This window comes from Meriones unguiculatus, chromosome 7 (assembly GCF_030254825.1).
Source record: "Meriones unguiculatus strain TT.TT164.6M chromosome 7, Bangor_MerUng_6.1, whole genome shotgun sequence".
Taxonomy (NCBI): domain Eukaryota; kingdom Metazoa; phylum Chordata; class Mammalia; order Rodentia; family Muridae; genus Meriones; species Meriones unguiculatus.
Window position 1 is genome coordinate 25,012,541 of NC_083355.1, and position 18,761 is coordinate 25,031,301.

The 18,761-nt window shown below is 45.6% G+C and overlaps 1 protein-coding gene across 1 annotated transcript; it reads left to right on the forward strand.

The window, feature by feature from the left end:
- On the forward strand, positions 1–18,531 carry Ube2z (ubiquitin conjugating enzyme E2 Z). The gene is made up of 7 exons (XM_021645336.2): positions 1–443; positions 2,277–2,349; positions 4,506–4,693; positions 7,005–7,116; positions 9,073–9,185; positions 12,330–12,420; positions 16,576–18,531. Exons 1-7 carry the CDS (start codon positions 121–123, stop codon positions 16,744–16,746), a joined length of 1,071 nt encoding a protein of 356 aa, XP_021501011.1. The 5' UTR covers positions 1–120; the 3' UTR covers positions 16,747–18,531.
- The last annotated feature ends 230 nt before the right edge of the window (positions 18,532–18,761 follow it).

Consider the following 18,761-nt stretch of genomic DNA (forward strand, 5'->3'; position numbering starts at 1 on the left):
GCCGCCCGGGCTGGGGAAGCGGAGGGTGGGGACACTCTGGCCCGGCTCTCGGTGGTGCGGGAGCAGCGGCCGCTCTGGTCGGCGGACGTGCTGCTGAGCAGTCCCGGAAGCGAAGCAGCGATGGCGGAGAGTCCGACTGAGGAGGCGGCGACGGCGACGGCGGGCGCCGGGGCAGCAGGCCCAGGGGCGAGCGGTGTTGCCGGTGTAGTTGGCGTTAGCGGGAGCGGCGGCGGGTTCGGGCCGCCTTTCCTGCCGGATGTGTGGGCGGCGGCGGCGGCGGCGGGCGGGGCCGGGGGCCCGGGGAGCGGCCTGGCTCCGCTACCAGGTCTCCCGCCCTCGGCCGCTGCCCACGGTGCCGCGCTGCTTAGCCATTGGGACCCCACGCTCAGCTCGGACTGGGACGGCGAGCGAACCGCGCCTCAGTGTCTACTTCGGATCAAGCGGTGAGCCGGCGTTTTTCCTCCCTCAGCCCGGAGCTCCAGGGCTCGACCTTCCCTGCCCCCCACCCTTCCCCATCGGGCCTCACTCCCGCCTTACGTCTTCCAGACCCAAACCCTGTCGGCCCCTGCTGACGGGTCTTAGTGTCTGTCTCCCTCTTCTTCTCTCTTTCTCTTTCCCCAGCGCCCGGCCCCGCAAGCCCAAACCGGTGCACGTTTGCCCTCTGGCCTACCCCGCCCCTTAGCGACCTCCGGTGAGCCCCGCGGCTCTATTCCAGACGCCCTTTCCCTACCCGAAACCCGACCCTTTTGCTCTTCAGTAACACTCTGCCCCGCCCTTCGCGCCTCCCCTCTAACATACCCCACCAGCCGGTATACCTAGGGGCTGCCCTCAGGCCCCACCCATCAGTTTCCCCCCCTCATCTCTTCTGGATCCCCCGCTTGGAACACACTCTCCCTGCATTGCTCAGTTGCGGACTCGATCCAGTCTTCCTTTTACCTTTTCTTTCTTCATATCCCCACCATATGGTCCTGTCCCCACGTTTAGATAGCCTCCCTGACTTTCCAGATTATCTCTCGAGCCCCCTTTCCGGTCTCCCTAAAGCTGTCCCTCTCACTCTCACACCTGTTCCAGAAACTCAGTGGTCCTCTCCTCTCCCAGTATCACTCTGGATTGTAGTATCCTATTCAAGAACTTTTCCACGGTATTTACTCCCCAGATTGTCTGGTTTCCTTTTGTGAAGCAGATGTACACTGTTCAAATACAAGGCACAAAAGGCCTAAGGCCTTTCTGTGCTTGTTTCTTGGGTGACTGATCTTAGATCGTATCAAAACTTAGATAAATAAGTTTTGCAAAAGTGCTTACTTAGTATAGTACCTATTGCGTAGGAAAGAATAGCACTGTTGATTCCTGATGACCAGACGGACTCTCTTCATGTCCCTTACATAGGTAGGTATTATGTGGGTATTATCCCAAACAGCCCAAGTCCCTTCAAGTATCTACATATTTTTCAAGTTTCTAACTGCACCACGTGTGTAAAGTATATGGCACATAACAACAGCTTCACAAAGATTGCCACTTCTAACTTAAACTCAGACTAGAACTCTCTACCTCCTTAGCTGTTTGATTCTCCCAGTCTTGATGACTCCTTTGAATTTGGCCTGTACATTCCTCTTCTGCCCTACCATGTCTCCAGACTCCCTCATAATTGACGTTTTTTTGGGCCAGTTCTCAGCTGATACCTTCTAGTTGATTAGATAATGACCTATATATTTTCTCCATCCTTACTAAATGTCATCTTCCAGTGAAGAGCTTCTGGAGATTTCAGAGGGTTTTTCTTCCCCAAAATGAACTCTATCCTATGGTGTCCTGAACACACAGGCCAGGGTAAACTTGCTCCTGCTGGCTTTATGCAGTCTCCTTACCAGCAAAGGTCCACCCTATGGTTTATGGAACAAGTTTTGGAGTGTGACTTAGTGCCCTCCCAATGACTTAAAACTCTGTGCTCACTTGTAGTACCTGAGAGTCTGGAAGGTGGGAAGTAAATGAGTTTCTATGAGAGGAAATGGGATGTGGCTTTTCCAGGGTGACATCTGATACCATTGGGATATTGGCTTATTTTTCCTCTCAGTAACCTCCCCCCCCCCAACAATGCCCCTTTGATAATTGCCTGACAAGTATTCAGCTGAGATTTCTCAGCCAACAAGACAATGCAAACATTTTCGGTACCAAGCACCACTTTCTCAAACCATGGGCTCACTGAGGTGATAATAGTTGTCCTGCTCAAGGGTTTCTCTTTTCCTTCCTCACTCCTCCTACCTCCTCTTGGTGTTATACAGGGATATCATGTCCATTTATAAGGAGCCTCCACCAGGAATGTTCGTTGTACCTGATACTGTTGACATGACTAAGGTAGGTAACTTGATGGGGGAGGAGGCAGGGAATTACGGGGAAAACTTCAAGAAATTAAATGGTTTGCCCAGGGTTATACAGTGAGAGGTAGAGTGGAGTGTCAACTAGGTCTGTTGTTAGGTACAGACAGGTATTGTTGGTCTTGGAAAATCCTCAGATTGACAAGATGTACCTCTTGTTCCAGCTTAGGTATTAACAGGTCATTCTTCCCCTCTCAAATGCTCCACTCGAGGTGGTAAGTATGGCCACCTATCTATTGTACTCCCCAGCTCTGGTTCCATCTTAGCATCTTGATTTTTACGCTGGTCAGGTACAAGGAAGACTGTTGAGTAGGCCATCTTGGCTAACGTGTTTGTGGTGAAGGCTTCTGTTCTTACTGATTTGGGGTATCTTCCCCAAAGATCTGTCCTCTCTGTCCTCAACACAAAAGGTTCTGCGTTATGGTTGTAGTCCTCTGGCATGTATACCTAGGCTTTTCTGTCACTGAATGTTCTATCTTCTAATTTGGACATAAGGTGATGTTGGGAAGAAATCAGATTTCCTAAATCCAGTGTTTTAAGCAATAACTATTGAGTTTAGATTTCCTAAAGTAAAAACTCAGCTTTTGTATTGTTACACACTTTTTAAAAATTTCAAATAGGCTTTGTTTTTGTTTTTGTTTTGTTTTGTTTTCTGGGTTGTTTTGGTTTTTTTATTTTTCAAGACAGGTTTTTCTGTGTAGCCTTGGTTGTCCTGGGCTTTGTAGTCCAGGCTGGCCTTGAACTCACAGCAGTCCGCCTGCCTTTGCCTCCCTGAGTTCTGGGATTACAGATGTGGGTCTCCATGCCCAGTTCAATAGACTTCATTTTAAATTACCCTCCCCCCCCTTTTTTTTTCCTGTGGTTGGAAATCTTTTCATGACATGCTGTCTCCAGTCAAATGCTAGGGTAGATGCTAATCTCTGAGGCTGTAGAATTGATGCCCATTGACTTGACTATTTCCAGGTTTGCATTCTAGACTATAACTGACTTTGTTGCCGGGGCAAGGTAGGATTATGGATTGAGGTATGGAGTGCAAGGGCTTTTTTTCTCTTGCTGTTTAAGTTCGTAGCAGGATGTGAGGGCGATCTGGCTGCGACATCTGTCACCCCATTGATCGCCAGGGTTGATTCGGCTGATCTGGCTGGCTAGGCGGGTGTCCCCTTCCTCTCTCACCGCTCCATGTGCGTCCCTCCCGAAGCTGCGCGCTCGGTCGAAGAGGACGACCTTCCCCTAATAGAGGAGGACCGGTCTTCGGTCAAGGGTTAAGTTCTTAGGAACTTAGGAACTTAAGTCTAGGAACCGTTGAAAAATACACAGAATTGAGTCAGCTGAGGTTTGCTTTCCTTCTCAAAGGGAAATTGTGTTCAGTAGGAAGAGAACTTACGTTTTAAGGAATACTGATTTATTTATTTGTTTTGCAACAGTATTGGGTAAACTTTGGGGGATGGCCTATTGGCTGTGAGTGGACCCTGAGTTTTCACTTTTGTTGTTGTTGTTGTTGTTTCTTTGACACAGTAGTTTTGATCCTCTGGAGGAAACAAGCAGATAGCCTATGCATGTATTGTAGTTATCTGTTCTTCACTGTTATTGTCACGGGTGCTGTAGCCTCCAGTCTTCTTCCATTCATCTTACTGCCCCTTCCTATCGTACAAATGTAGAATGGAGTTGCATCATAAGCATGGTTAACCTTGGCAAATCCAAGCATCTCTGTGAAAATATGTATTGATTTCTTAAACACAAAAATTTACCAATTCTTCATAATGTGTATTTTATATATTTAAGTTCCATTTGTTGTCCATAACACTGATCAGGGAGATCTGGTAGGAAAAAAACAAAACAAACTTGTTTTAAGGTAATATTGATTAGATTCACTTTTCAGCTTGGGCTTTAACCTTTGAACATAACCTCCAAGTGTGGAGTATTATGCTACTTCACTGTAATGGGATTTCCTTAAATTGAAGACCTATTTATGTGAGTGAATCCAGGCAGTTTTCTGTATGGTGGGGGAGTGGAATATGAATGCCAGGCAATGCATGCTGTTGGGTCACTACTTCCAGTGGGGGTAGCAGGTGGAAGCCAGCAGGGGTTGTGGTGGGGCATCAGCTCACAATTTTGAGATGGAGTTTTATTTTGCAGATTCATGCATTGATCACAGGCCCATTTGACACTCCTTATGAAGGGGGTTTCTTCCTGTTCGTCTTTCGGTGTCCACCTGACTATCCCATCCACCCACCTCGGGTCAAACTGATGACAACGGGCAATAACACAGTGCGGTTTAACCCGAACTTCTACCGCAATGGGAAAGTCTGCTTGAGTATTCTAGGGTAAGAGGAGACGCGTAAGTGGCAAGTTGGTGTTAGCAAATGATCACTCTAGGGCAGCTTCATCAGCCGGGGTTCCTCATCTGAACCAACAGCATGGAAGTGACTGTTCAGTTCGCAGGGTAGTCCGTGCCTGCAGTCATTCGAGATGGGAAGGAGTGAAGTCAAATTATTGCACGTCTTAATGAAGTGATTTACTAAGTGTGGTTCTTGAGCTGTGGCTACAGCAGCTACAGATTTGGACACCCCATCCTTGGAGTGTGTCAAACTCTGGGGCATGGCAGTTTCTAACTCTGCGTATTAGAGGCCATGCAGTTGATTATGCCTTATACCCCTGTGAGAACTACTCCCTCAGGACATTAGGGTCTATTTTTCACCAGAGGCTCCAGAGATGTTCCAGGTCTGTTGTATTCATGTAGTAGGTGTTGATTGGGTACCTTTGGGTCTTAATGGGTGCCTTTGGAGGTGGTGGTTATAATTAAAATAATTTAACAATTGAATAAAAAGTCTGAGCTTGGAAATCCTATCAGAGAAGAAACAGGTATCAGGCACACTCCCTGGCACTGCCAGGATGTTGCTCTGTGGAGTTCTTACTCATTCAACATCCGTTGCCTTTTGCAAGTTAAAATTCAGGATGAAGAATGTCTTATAGCATGTTTTGGGTTTTTTGCAGTCCAGATTCCCTTGAATATAGAATATAAGTACGAGTTGAATGCTGAAAAAGTTTCTCCTGCTTCTTTCTTCCATCCAGCACATTTCTAGGTTTGTTGTTTGAGAAAGGCAGCTGAAGTGTACTAGAAATGTGGTTCTTTTTTTTTCCCCCTAGAACTCTCAAATCTAGGGATATGATACATTCTGTTAGGATTATGATAAAATAAGTCCTTCATTTTATTAGGCTACATAAGTGGCTGCACTGGTGGAATTGGATGTATGTGTGTTCCTTGGTGGTATGGAAATTGAGTCATGGGTTTCGTATGAAATTTGTTCTTGAAAGTGTGTGTGTGTAATAGGGTCTCCTCAGTAAACTAATATGAAGCCATTTTGGACACTTTCCAGCTCATACAGAGAATGGGCAAAGAATGGTGGTTGAGTGAAAGTGGCAGAAGTTTGGTGCATGGAAAAGAAAAACCCACTGTGAAAGTTTTACAGCTAAGAATCATGGAGTAGAAAGGGTTGGTTACATCAGTTTCATTGGCCTAATTCCTTCTCTTCATACCTAGTAAGAACCATTGGGCTGGCCACCTGTTGAAATAAATGGATGAGAACTGACCGTTGACTTGAATTCCCACACATGTAAAGTGGGGAACAGTGCTGGGAAAGGGCAGCCTCTGAAGTTCTGTTCCACACCCCTGATTTGGGCCTTCCTCAAGTGTAGACAGCAAAGGGCAGCATCAGTTAACTTAAGCTAATAATGGCTCAGGTTGTGTTCTGCTTTCATTTCTCTGCCATCTTGTTAAGTAACTGAGCTAAAATAAATACCTGCTGTGCATTGTGAAGCAGTTCTAGGACAGCCAGGGCTACGATATGAGACCCTACCTCAAGGGAAAAAAAGGAGGGGGCATTGACTTTTAAGTGCCTCACTCTCTTTAGTGCCTGATGTCATTTAGCCAGGAGTAGTGTAGTACATGCCTATAATCCCTGGCATTCAGGGGTCAGAGGCAGAAGGTTTACTTTTAAGTTTAAGAATAGCTAGAGTTATTTTTTTTTTTTTTTTAAGGATGTGGGGGTATTGTCCCTGGTCTTCAGGTTGTTCCCTTGAGATATTGTTAGGCTCTCCATACTCTGAATATGCACCATCTTTCTGTGTCAGCAGAGTTGTGTGTCTTCAGAGAATTTGACCCTGCTTGTCTCGTTACAGAGTTCAGTCCATGAATTTTTACACGAATCTTCAGACACAAAGCTTCAGTCACCTTGGTGCCTTTGATTAGCTGCCCTCCCTTCACCAACTCTGTCACCACCAATAAATAAGTCACAGGTTAACATTTAGACAACCTGTAGAGTTATTTTCTCTAATTTGAGTCCTTGTTTTAGTAGGGTAGTCTTCCTTGGCTACTTTTTCTTTTCTAGATTAAAGAAAATCTTTTCAAACTTGTCTTGTTTGTTTGCTCTCTGTTTTCTTCTGTCTCAGTTGATATGAGGATTTAGCACTTGACTGTTCTGGTGAATGAGGGTAAAACAGAGACTGGGAATTTCCCAAGTATCAATAGTGAAAGAGCAACTTAGAGTGAGTCATAAAGTGATGCTGCTGCTGTTGTCAGGGTTTCCTGGCCGTTCTCTGCATCAACTTCTTTCTGTCCCTCTGCTGTGTTTGCAGTACATGGACTGGCCCTGCCTGGAGCCCAGCCCAGAGCATCTCTTCTGTGCTTATCTCCATCCAGTCACTGATGACTGAGAATCCCTACCACAACGAGCCAGGCTTTGAACAGGTAAGGTCTTTGGGCCATGTGCTAAGGCCTGCAATAGTAGGGGCTACCTCTTGAGAGTCCTTTTTCTTTTTCTACCTAGGATAGCCCCCACATGATACCACTATAGAAATAAAGGGAACTGACATATGTTCTTTATTTGCAAGAATTATAGTAATAGTGGGCTCATGCCCCCATGCTAGTACTGGGGAGCCAGAAGCAGGTGAATCTCTGAGGTTAAGGCTAGCAAAGCCTATGTAGTGATTGCCAGGCCAGCTGAGACTACATAGTGAGACCCTGAAAAAAAAGGGGGGTGTCGGGGGAGAAAACAAACATGTTACAGTAGGGCCGTTAAGTATTTGGCTTGTGTTAACCTATTTAGTAGAAATAAATGTTGTCATTTGGAGATCAGTTCTGAGTCTGCTTTGGGAAATTTTTTTCTTTCTTTCTTTCTTTTTTTTTTTTTTCTTGAGACAGGGTTTCTCTGTGTAGCCTTGGCTGTTCTGGATTCACTTTGTAGACCAGGCTGGAACTCACAAAGGTCCACTTGCCTCTGCCTCCCTGAGTGCTGGGGTCACAAGTGTGCACTACTATGCCCAGCTCGTGCCAAGGGTTGGAATTAGGGGACCTTCACTGTGAGCTCTGTCTCTAACCCTTTTTTGAATTTTTCATATTGAGACAGGTTCTCAGGTGTTATATAGGTTGGTCTTGAATGCTCTATATTCCAAGCAAACTTTGAACTTTTTTTTCCCCCATAAGATTTGTTTTTGTTACTTGAGCTTGAGTGTATATTGTGTGGTATACACACGTGCACATGGCATGGAAGCCAGAAGAGGGCATCAGATCACCTGGAGCTGAAGTTGCAGCGAGTTGTGAGCTGCTAAGTATGGGTGCCAAGATCCAAACATAGGTCTTCTGGAAGAGTGGCAAGTCTCATAACTACTGAGTTATCTCTCCAGCCTCCTAGAGCTTGAACCCCTTCCTTCAGTCTTTACCAATAGTGGGGATCACAGGCCTGTGTCACCAGTCTTTCTTTAGCTATCTATTATTTTGGAGATAGGAAGTGTACGTAATTATTTGTGTAGTTTAAGGAGCTAGATTAGATCAGCTAAGATCAGACAAGAATATTCTAGTTGGCACTGCCAAAGAAAGGGCATAAGAAATATACATTTGCAAAGGATAATGCTGCATGCCAAGCTGTGCTATTACTATGTATGTATGCTTAATGTTTATGCTAAATGTTTAAGGGATATGGTACATATCCCAATTTTCAAGTGAGATAATAGAACTTTTACTTTTTTCTCCTTCTATATGGTCTCAAGTAGTTCAGGCTTAACGTGTGTGTGTGTGTGTGTGTGTGTGTGTGTGTGTGTGTGTGTGTTTGTATTTGGGATAAAACCCTAGGGCCAAGTGCTTTATAACTTACTTGCATCTGTATAGATCCCAACTTTTGACTTTTTGTTGTTGTTGTTTAGAAAGTTAAAGGTGTGGTGACACAAGCTTGTAATCCCTGCAGTCAAAGAGGTGGAGGCAATCGGATCTCTGTGAGTTCAAGGCCAGCTTTGTCCACAAAGGAGTGCAGGATAGTCAGGGCAACACAGAGAACCCTGTCTTGAAAAACCAAAACAGAACAAGAAAGAAAGAAAAAAGAACATTAAAGATTTACATTAACTTCAGTGAGTGTGGAATGCTACAGACATGAAAAGGAATTAACCAAGGAAGCTCCAACATTGTTCTCCACTCAGTCCTTATGTAATAGGCCTTTTATTGAGACACAGGGTAATCTGATGGATTGTGCTGATTATATAGGGAGGGCAGGGGTCCAAGCCTTACTTGCTTTTTTTGTCTTGGTTCTACCATGGGAAAGGTATTTTTTCACTGTGTGTGTTTGGGTTATGTACTCTGTACTAACCCTGAGGTACCTTTGCACTGGCTTTTCTCTTTGACTAAATGGGTACTATGGCATCTATCAAATTACAGGAAAGACATCCGGGAGACAGCAAAAACTATAATGAATGTATCCGGCATGAGACCATCAGAGTTGCAGTCTGTGACATGATGGAGGGAAAGTGTCCCTGCCCTGAACCCCTACGGTATGTGTCCAGAGGACCCACTAAGTGTTCGTCTATTTTGGAGACTCGGTTTTCATCTGTGAGGACCTTTGCATCAGAACCCATTGTCAAGAGAGGTAGAAAAGAAGGAAAAAGATATTTTTATTCTTTGTTTGTTTGCTTGTTTGCTTTGTTTTATTTTGTTGAGACAAACAAGGTCTCACTATGTATGTAGCTCTGGCTGTCCTGAAACTCACTATGTAGACCTGGCTGCCCTGGAATTCACAAGATCCACTTGCTTCTGTCTCCTGAGCGCTAGGATTGCAGGCATCTTCCACTGTTCTAGCTCAGACCTACAATCTCAAGGTTTGGTGGACAAGCACTTTACTACTGAGCCCAAAAATTTTGTTTTAATTATCTGCTCTTAAGCTGGGCAGTGGTAATGCATGCTTTTAATCCTCAGGCAGAGGCAGGTAGATTTCTGTGAGTTCGAGGCCAGCCTGGCCTATAGAGTGAATTCTAGGACAGTCAAGGATATACAGAGAAACCCTGTCTAGAAAAACCAAAGGAAATAAAAATTATGTTCTTCCTTGGTTTGTGCGTTTTTGTACTTCTGTACAGGCACATTGACCTGTGGGTGGACAGGGGGAGGCCAGAGGTCAGCATTGAGTCTTCCTATATCATTCTCTATTTTTTGAGAAAGGGAAATTTACTGAAGGTGGAGTTGTCAGTTTCTGCTACATTGCCTGGCCAGGAAGACCCCTGGATCCACCTGTCTGTTCCCTGGGAGTGCTAGGGTTTATAGATGTATGCCACACCCAGCTTTCACACGGGTGCTGAAATTGTGAGCTCAGATCCTGGTGCTTATTTAGCAAGCACTCAGCCTACCAGACTATCTGACATAGGGTTTTAATTTTCAACCTAGGCTGACTTGGAGCTCCCGATCCACGTGTCTCAGCCTCCTTAGTTCTAGAATTACAGACATAACACCATTGTGCCCAGTCTGGTTCTCGGTTCATACTAGTTCATTTCTCTTCGTTCATGCTTTTTTTTTTTTTTTTTTTTTCTGGTTTTTCCAGACAGGGTTTCTCTGTGTAGCCTTGGCTGTCCTCAAACTCCTGCCCCTGCCTTTCTGAGTACTGGGATTAAAGGTGTGCATTGCCAGTGCCTGGCTCGGCCTGTAGTGAGTAAGTGGCTGTGGTTACCCACGAGGTTGTTCAGAATTTCTCAGGTTTTTTTGTTTGTTTGTTTGGATTTGGGGGGAAGGTGGGGAGGCAGATGGGGCTTTATTGTTGTGTTTTCTGAAACAGGGTCTGACTGTGTAGCTCTGGCTGTCCTCAAACTCAGAGATCCACCTGCCTCTGCTTCCTAAGTGGTGTGCACCACTATGCCCAGCTTTAACAAATTGCATCAGAGCATAAATTAGCTAAGTGAGAAGCTTACTGGGAGCTGGGTGTTTCTGTGCACATTTGTTTGTTTTTGTTTTTGTTTTTTTTTTTTTTCAAGACAGGGTCTCACTATATAGTTCTGGCTGTCCTGGAACTCAATATTTAGGTCAAGCTGGGCCCAAACTCACAGAGATCCATCTGCTTTTACCTCCCAAGTTCTTGGATTAAAGGTGTGTGCCACTCTGCTGTGCCTCTCAGTTCTTTGAGAGTATGAAGTACTCTTAAAGCACTCTGAAGACAGTGTGTATATTCAGGGAGTCCCTAATTCGAGGAAGGTGTGAAAGGCCAAATGAGAGTGAACTCCATAAAAACCCATTTCAATTTTATTTCTGAGTGCTAAAAGTAGATGAACAAAGTTAGAGATCAAACCCCCTAGGAATGGGTGTGCGAGTGAGCACAGTGCTTTTAGATACAAGAAGTCAGATCCCCTGGAACTAGAGATGGTGCTCTTAATTTTAATTACATTAATGTCTATGTGTGGATACGTGCATGGGGATGCAGTGTCCAGGGAAGCTAAAAGAGGATGCCAGATACCCTGTAGCTAGAGTTAACAGTCAGTGTGAATCATCTAACATGGTTGCTGGGAACCAAGCTCTGATCGTCCGTGAGAGTAGACATCTCTCCTGCCCAGGATTTTTTTATTTTTTAATTTCTACTTTCTTTTAATGTGTGTACATATTTGTGCATGCTGTGGGAAGGCCAAAGGTCGGTGTCAGGTGTCTTTTCCTCTATCACACTGCACCTTCTCTTCTAAAGTATTTGAGAGGGGTATGGTAATGCATGTGTGGAGGTCAGAGGACAGCTTTGTGGAGTTGGTCTTCAGTTTCCATTTTGACATGGGTTCTAGAGATTGAACTCAGGTCACCAGGCTTGTGTAGCAAGTGCCTTTACCGCTGAGTCATACACTATCCCAGCATTTGAGACAGGAGTTTTCACAGAACCCAGACTTCTCCACTGGCTAGACTGGCTGGCCAGAGAGTTCCAGACATCCCATCTCTGCGCCCCAGTGCTTAGGATGCGGGTGTGCCGCCACACACCTTCCGTGTGAGTGCTGGGGTTTGAGCTCATCTCCACGCTTGCACAGCAGGCACTCAGATGACTGCGTGTCTCTCCAGACATCCCAAGGGATTCTGAGTGTGGTTTGTAATTTGAAATGGCCTTTGAAGACAGTGGACAGTGAACATTGCACAAAATGAGGTTAGGATTTAGGCAGTTTTCAAGCACCCTGGTTTCATGATTCCTGAATTATAAAGGAAGTCAGCTGTGACAATCATCTGTTCTTTTGCCTGTTTTTGGTCTTTGGAGACAGGGTTTCTCTGTGTAATAGAGCTCTGGCTTTTTGGACTCTGTAGACCAGGCTGGCCTGGAAACCAAATATCTGCCTGCCTCTACCTCAAGTGCTGAATTCCACTAAAGGCACGAGTCACTGTGCCCAGTTCTGTTGTCTGTTCTTTAAAAGGCTGTGTGGGAAACCAAATCCACGTTAGGAATGCTCACTCTGTTTGTTGTTCATTTTCTTATTTTTGTTTTTTGTGAGACAGGGTTTCTCTTTGTATCCTCTAGACCAGACTAGCCTCGACCTCAGAGATTAGCCTGTCTCTGCCTCCTAGGCACTGGGAATAAAAGTGTCAGAGCCACCACCCAGCTGGGCACACTCACCCTTTAATTTGGCATTAAGGTTAGGAAGTGAAAGGGGGGCTTGTGCCTCATGTTTGTGACTTCTCTGTTCAATTTCCAGGGGAGTAATGGAGAAGTCCTTTCTGGAGTATTATGACTTCTATGAGGTGGCCTGCAAAGATCGCCTGCATCTTCAAGGCCAGACTATGCAGGTAATATAGTCTCTTGTTGCTAATTCTATAAGCCCCACACAGAACATGAAAAATCCCACTTACACATCCGTATGTCATAGATTGTCACAACTAAAAAATCCTGTGTCATTGAGGAGCTGAGGCCAGAGAGAAGACTAGCTTAAAAACATGAAGAGATGGTTCCTAGTCGTGGCACTGTCATACTCAGTCAAGTTGGAATGATCTGTTCTGGCATGTATCTTATAACCCCTTCCTTTCTAGTGAAGTCCTTTAAACTCGTTCAAAGATACCCAGCCTGCTAAGAACCTCAAGAATGATAAACAGAGTCACTACAGGGATTCTGCCCCTGACCCCAAGGCTCATAGAGAAAGGTGGCTTAGGGTATCCTTAGGTGTAGTGTCATGCTGATCCCTGCTCTAAAGGTGGTACCCAGTTCATTCTCTGCTTATACTGGGGAAATGTGTTATGGCTTCGTAAAGAATAGGCTGTGATGGGGCCAATAAGATGGCTGAGTGGATAAGGCAGTTTGTGCACAAGCCCGATGACCTGAGTTTAATCTCTGAAAGCCATTTATAGGTAGAAAAAACTGAGTCTACAAGAGTGTCCTTTGTTCTCTAATCTCCATATGCACACCATGGCACACGCACACATACATCATACATGCAGTAATAATGATATGGTGATACATGTCTGTAATCCTGGTACTTGAGAGGCTTAGGCAAGGAAATTGCTGTGAGTTAGAGGCCAGCCTAGACAACATAATAAGACCCTGATGCAGAATTTTTGAAATGCAAATTAAGGAAGGGCCTTATTTGTTTTGAGACAAAGTCTCATGTTGCCCTAGCCACTCTACAGCCCTAAAGTAGGCCAGGATATCTACTTTCCCCTGCCTCCCAAGTGCTAGGATTAAGGCATATACATATACCACTACACCCAACTTAAGAAGGGCTTATTTTCACTCGGGAGGCAGAGGCAGGTGGATCACTGAGTTCTGGAATAGCTAGGGCTACACAGAGAAACCCTGTTTGAATACAAAAAAGAAGGGCTTGTTGTAACAGAGAGTCGACCTCTGTTACATAGATGAACTCACCTGCTTGATGAAAAGCTGACAGTCCCCTGTCTTGGAGCATCAGTTCATTGGTTCCTTGCTTAGAAATGTGAAGACTTGGATGTGGCAGTACATACCTGCATTCCCGGTTACCGGAGAGAGACGGCAGGCACATACAGTGTGTGAAGCTATTTTGGTAGTTTAGTGAGAACTTTGCTCCAAATAAAGAAAAGGACTGAGGATTTAGCTAAGTGGTGGAACTGTCTGGCATGAAGAAGACCCTGGGTTCAAAATTTATAACCCTAAGAGGAAAGAAAAATAGAGTGACTTAGACGGTTGACTAAGCTTTCCTGGCTTCCGCAACTCCTCTTGGGCTGTTTCTATTTATACAACACACTTACAGTAGCTGTTTTTTTCCTGGTGGCTTCTCTGTCCACTTACCTGCCTTAAGGACAAAGGACAAGGCGGGCTAAGGATAAACTCGGTTCCTGAACTACTTTTCAGGGTACATTTGAGGACAGCTGCCCAGGTCTGTTCTCCATGAGGAAGTTTCATCACTGCTACCGGGTAGCAGTTACCAGCATTCAGCTGTGAAGAACAGTGTTCAGTGAGGGACAAGATGGGAGCAGCAGTATTTGGGAGAACAGAATAGGAGAGATGGGGCCAAGGGTGAGGGAGCATTTGAAGAACCGATAACCTCAGAATAAAGGTAGACTCTCGCTTTAAGATCTACAAGCCTTATGAATGAAAAGGAAAGGCCGTTGTCACAGTGAGCATGACTGGCATTCTCTCACCTGCTCCTGAGACTCACATGTGAGTTGTAATAGAAGTTGGTTGAGAATATGGTTCATTGGTGGTACATGTGCATAGAATGCACAGGACTTGGATGGAATCTCTGCTGCTGCAAACGGAGAAAGTGGAGGGGGTCTGTGAGGAGCGCCGAGAGGGGAGAGGTGTAAGGTGCACATACTGTATCTGTGTGTTACCCTCATGCAAAGGGAGACACCATTTGAGTTCTGGCCATGTTATTTTGCTACCATTAAATACTTACATAGCATTTGCTTGGTGGCTTTGTTTTTTGAGAGTTTGTCTTTTTTTTTTTTTTTTTTAAGATTTATTATTTATACAACTTTCTGCCTACATACCAGATCTTACTATAGATGGTTATGAGCCGCCATGTGGTTGCTGGGAATTGAACTCAGGACCTTTGGAAGAACAGCGAGTGTTTTTAACCGCTCAGCCATCTCTCCAGCCTGAGAGAGGTTTTTTCTAAGTAGCCCTGTCTATCCTGGAACTACTTATAGCTCTGTAGACCAGGCTGGCCTTGAAATCAGAGATCTGCCTGTATAAACAGCATGTGCCACAACTGTTAGCTTTTTTTTTTCCCCTTTTTTGTTTTTTTCAAGACAGGGTTCTTCTGTGTACTAGAGCCCTGGTTGTCCTGTACTCACTTTGTAGACCAGTCCTTGAACGCATAGATCCTCCAGTGTCCGTCTCCCACATGCTGGAATTAAAGGCATATGCCACTGTGCATTTCCTTCTTTCTTTCTTTCTCTTTCTTTCTTTCTTTCTTTCTTTCTTTCTTTCTCTTTCTTTCCCTCTCTCCCTCCCTTCCTCCCTCCCTCCTTCCCTCCTTCCTTCCTTCCTTCCTTCCTTCCTTCCTTCTTCCCTTTCTCCCTCCCTCCCTTTTCCTTCCTTCCTTCTTTCTTTCTTTTTTTATGATACGGTTTTACTATGTAACCCTGGCTGGCCTGAGGCTCAGTCATATATATTTTTTTCAGAACCTCTGGTTTCCTGGGGTTTTTTGTTTTTGTTTTTTAAGTATACTTCATTCCAGCTATAGTTATTTTTGATAGTTTGAAGACAGTAAATCCTATAAAATGTTTAGTCACCTTTGGCTGAGTGTGATGGCACATGCTTTTAATCCTAGCACTTGGGAAGCAGAAGCAGGCCCATCTGAATTCAAGGCCAGTATAGTTTACAAAGTGAGCTCCAAGTCAGCCATAGCTATACAGTGAGATAGATTCTGTTATAAAATATAAGGTGTATCATGGCAGGTCTATGCCAAGGTGTGCCCCTGAGGAAACATGACACACACAGATCTGGTATAAGAAAGTTTATTGGGGAAGGGAGAGGAGGGACTGGAGAAGGTATAGCCATGTGGGCAGAGAGAGGGGCCAGGGAGCAAGAGATGGAGGCCCTAGAACAGAGAGAACCTAGGACAGAGAATGCCGAGGTGGTGGGAGTCCTAGCACAGGCACACCTGGCAGTAGCCAGTGATGACATAAGCAGTTGCTAAGACCCTGAAGGCAGGCCACCTGAATCGCCTGTACGCTAACAGACCAGACCCTGTCTCAAAAGCAAAGATAGTGATCTTTGATCTAGAAGGACACAGACTGAGGTCCAGGCTAGGTGGCCCTGGAGCATTGCCCAGAAACCTGGATAGAAATGTCGTGGCAGGTCTCTGGGGAAAGAGTACAGGTGCTTATCGGGAAATCAGCACTCCTGACTTTTAGACCTATCTGTGACCTTAGAAAAGCAGAGTATCCTTGGTGAAGACAGAAGAAGGAGGGAGATTATTTTCTGGAGTTTTCAGGGCTTAGTTAAAAACACAGGCCCTCAGGGCCAGAAAGATGACTCAGCAGTTAAAAGCACTGACTGCCCGTCCAGACAACCAGGGTGTGATTCCTAGCCCTGACATAGCAGCTCACAACTGTCTGACTCTAGTTCCTGACGCCGTTTTCCGGCCTCCATGGTCACTGTACACAAGTAATACACAGACATACTTTAGGCAATGCACTAATACATATTAAATAAAATTATTAAAAAAGAAAAAAAAAAACAGGCCCACCTAATGATTACAGTCTTCTTTGATACTTCATAGAATTCTCCATATCCTCTTTTGCATATTGCCTTCCTTTCAGAGTGCAGACATTAGTGTGATCCCAAGCTAAGCCTGTTTGGGGCAGTTATACACTATTTTATTTGGAACCATTTGGACTACCTGTGCTCTGCACTGTGCCTTTCTCTGGCCCTGTGGCCCAGCAGGTGAGCTTGCATTTTAAAGCTGTACTCTAGCCTGACCATAGACTTGACTCTTCCATCCCCTTATTTCCTCTCACCCACAGGACCCTTTCGGAGAGAAGCGGGGCCACTTTGACTACCAGTCCCTCTTGATGCGCCTGGGACTGATTCGTCAGAAAGTGCTGGAAAGGCTCCATAATGAGAATGCTGAAATGGACTCTGATAGCAGCTCATCTGGGACAGAGGCAGACCTGCATGGGAGCCTGAGGGTCTAGACCCTGGTCCCCTGCCCTTCCCCCAACTCGAGAGCCCCAGCAGAGCCCCTCCCCTCACCCCAGGGATGGAGAGGCACTGTGCATCTCCCTTCAAAAGTGTCGGCATCCCGCAAGATACCAAGAAGCAAGCAAACTCAATCCCAGGGTGTGGGAGTGGGGCTGTTCCCAACCTGACCTCCTTGGTGCTGGAGCACCTAGGGCTGTAGTCAATCCTGGATCAGGGCCAGGGTGCTTCTGCAAGAGTACCTGGAGTGATGGCCTCTGGCAAAGCTAAACAACCAACACACCTCTCCGCAGGGCCAGCTAATTAGAGCTAGGAGAAGACTGAAAATGAGAACCCAAGAGGGAGCATGCCCAAGTGGTTTCTAGGGATGTCTGGGAGTTTGGGTGGGGTGCTGTCCGTGACATGTAAGCAGTCTGGTTGGTTATGTTTGTCTTCAGTCGTGAAGCAGGGCTTCCCAACTCCCTTTTCTTCCCCTTCCCTATTATTTCCCATGGGCCAGCATAACTTTGTTTTTCCTAATTTATATAGTCACTGTTCTAGACAGACCAAAGACAAGGAACAGTGGTGGAGTCTGGGCTGCTGATCAGTAAGCTTTACCTAGCACCTGAGCACCTTCCCCCTCACACCATTTCCTCTGCATTTTAGGTTACAGGTAGAAGGTAAGCCCAACTGGGAGTGAGCCCAGGTCTCTGACATGAGAGCATGTCTGTGAAGCTTGCACAGGCTTCGGGAAGCTGCCTACTGTGTCCCCACAATCACTGATTTGAAAGGTTCCCAGCACAGGCAGCTGCAGCGTGTATGGGGTTTGAGCCACTACATAAAATAGTCTCTTACAGATTTTCCTAAATCCTAGTCAATGAGGGTGTTTTTCTGGGGTGGAGCACAGGGAGACTGATGCTAGTCCCTATTTTGTTTAGCTGTTACTGTCTGTGGTCCCTAGCTTCCCTTCTGCCATTCTCCCATTTCCTGGAGATCTGTGAGCTTTGGCAGCCAGTGGTGAGAGGGGATTGTGGCTGGGACTCTGGAGAGTCCTCCCTTTATCTTTACCCTGTTTGTCACTGGCTCTGATCCTGTTTTTGAATTTAGCTACAGTGATCCTTCAACTGGTTGAGTCAGAAAGATGTGTTTTCAGTGGCTCAGGGTCAGAGGAATCCATCCTTCCCAGTTTGATAAAGTTCACACTTCAGTTTGTTGTCTGTAGCTCCCAGTGGGTGGTTGGTGAGCCATGTGATGCAGGCCTCCTGGTCAGTGCCCAGCCCTGAGGAAGGGAAGGGAGTTGCCTTCCTTGCCGCTGCTATAAAGGTCTCTGTCTTGTGGATCATGGGACTCCCCTGGAGAAACAAGGAGAAAATAGGGCACAGAGAGGGACCTCTTGGGAGGGCAGAAAGCAGAGAACTGGACAGGGACAGTTCACTTGGGGACTAGAAGTTGTTTTTTTGGCTTCCTGGAGGCTTGGTCAGATGTGGAGACTTGAAAGAGGACCCTGCTTCCAATATCCCTCTCCATTCCCGGAGCTAGTCTAGGGCGAGAAGAATGCCTTTGGTCTGTGGGTCCAGTGTTGTCTGTCATCCATGTGAGTGTTCCCACTTTCAAGTGACAATCTTCTCCTTGGCCCTGCCATGGGGCAGAGCATGTCTGGCACAGCAGCCTGACTTTTATGCCCTAATCTTAAGTTGAGGAAATATATGCACAGGAGTCAAAGAGATGTCTTTATATCTGACTGTACATAAATGAAATTTTCTTTTTTTCTTTTTGGTGCAATAAAGTTTGTTTTGGCAGAAGGAGGAAGCGCCTATGGGTGTGGGAGGGTTTGTGTGAAGAAAATACTGTACCACACCTTGGCCAAAAACTATCAGGTGGGAGTCCTCGGTTTTGTAGAAGCTGAGAGCTGAAGCATCTGTAGGACTATTTTAAATGAGGGCACTTTTTGTATACTATGCTTTCAGCAGTCAGTGAAAGGAACTAACCCTGAATGGATTGAGAAGTAGCTTTTAAGACTGGGAGTAAAGAT

What these genes read in the sequence shown, in the direction of transcription:
- Ube2z (XM_021645336.2), top strand. Translation starts at nt 121, where the DNA reads ATGGCGGAGAGTCCGACTGAGGAGGCGGCGACGGCGACGGCGGGCGCC. An exon ending in ATACTGTTGACATGACTAAG is followed by an intron (nt 2,350 to 4,505) that starts GTAGGTAACTTG and finishes TTTATTTTGCAG; the next exon opens with ATTCATGCATTGATCACAGG. An exon ending in GTCTGCTTGAGTATTCTAGG is followed by an intron (nt 4,694 to 7,004) that starts GTAAGAGGAGAC and finishes CTGTGTTTGCAG; the next exon opens with TACATGGACTGGCCCTGCCT.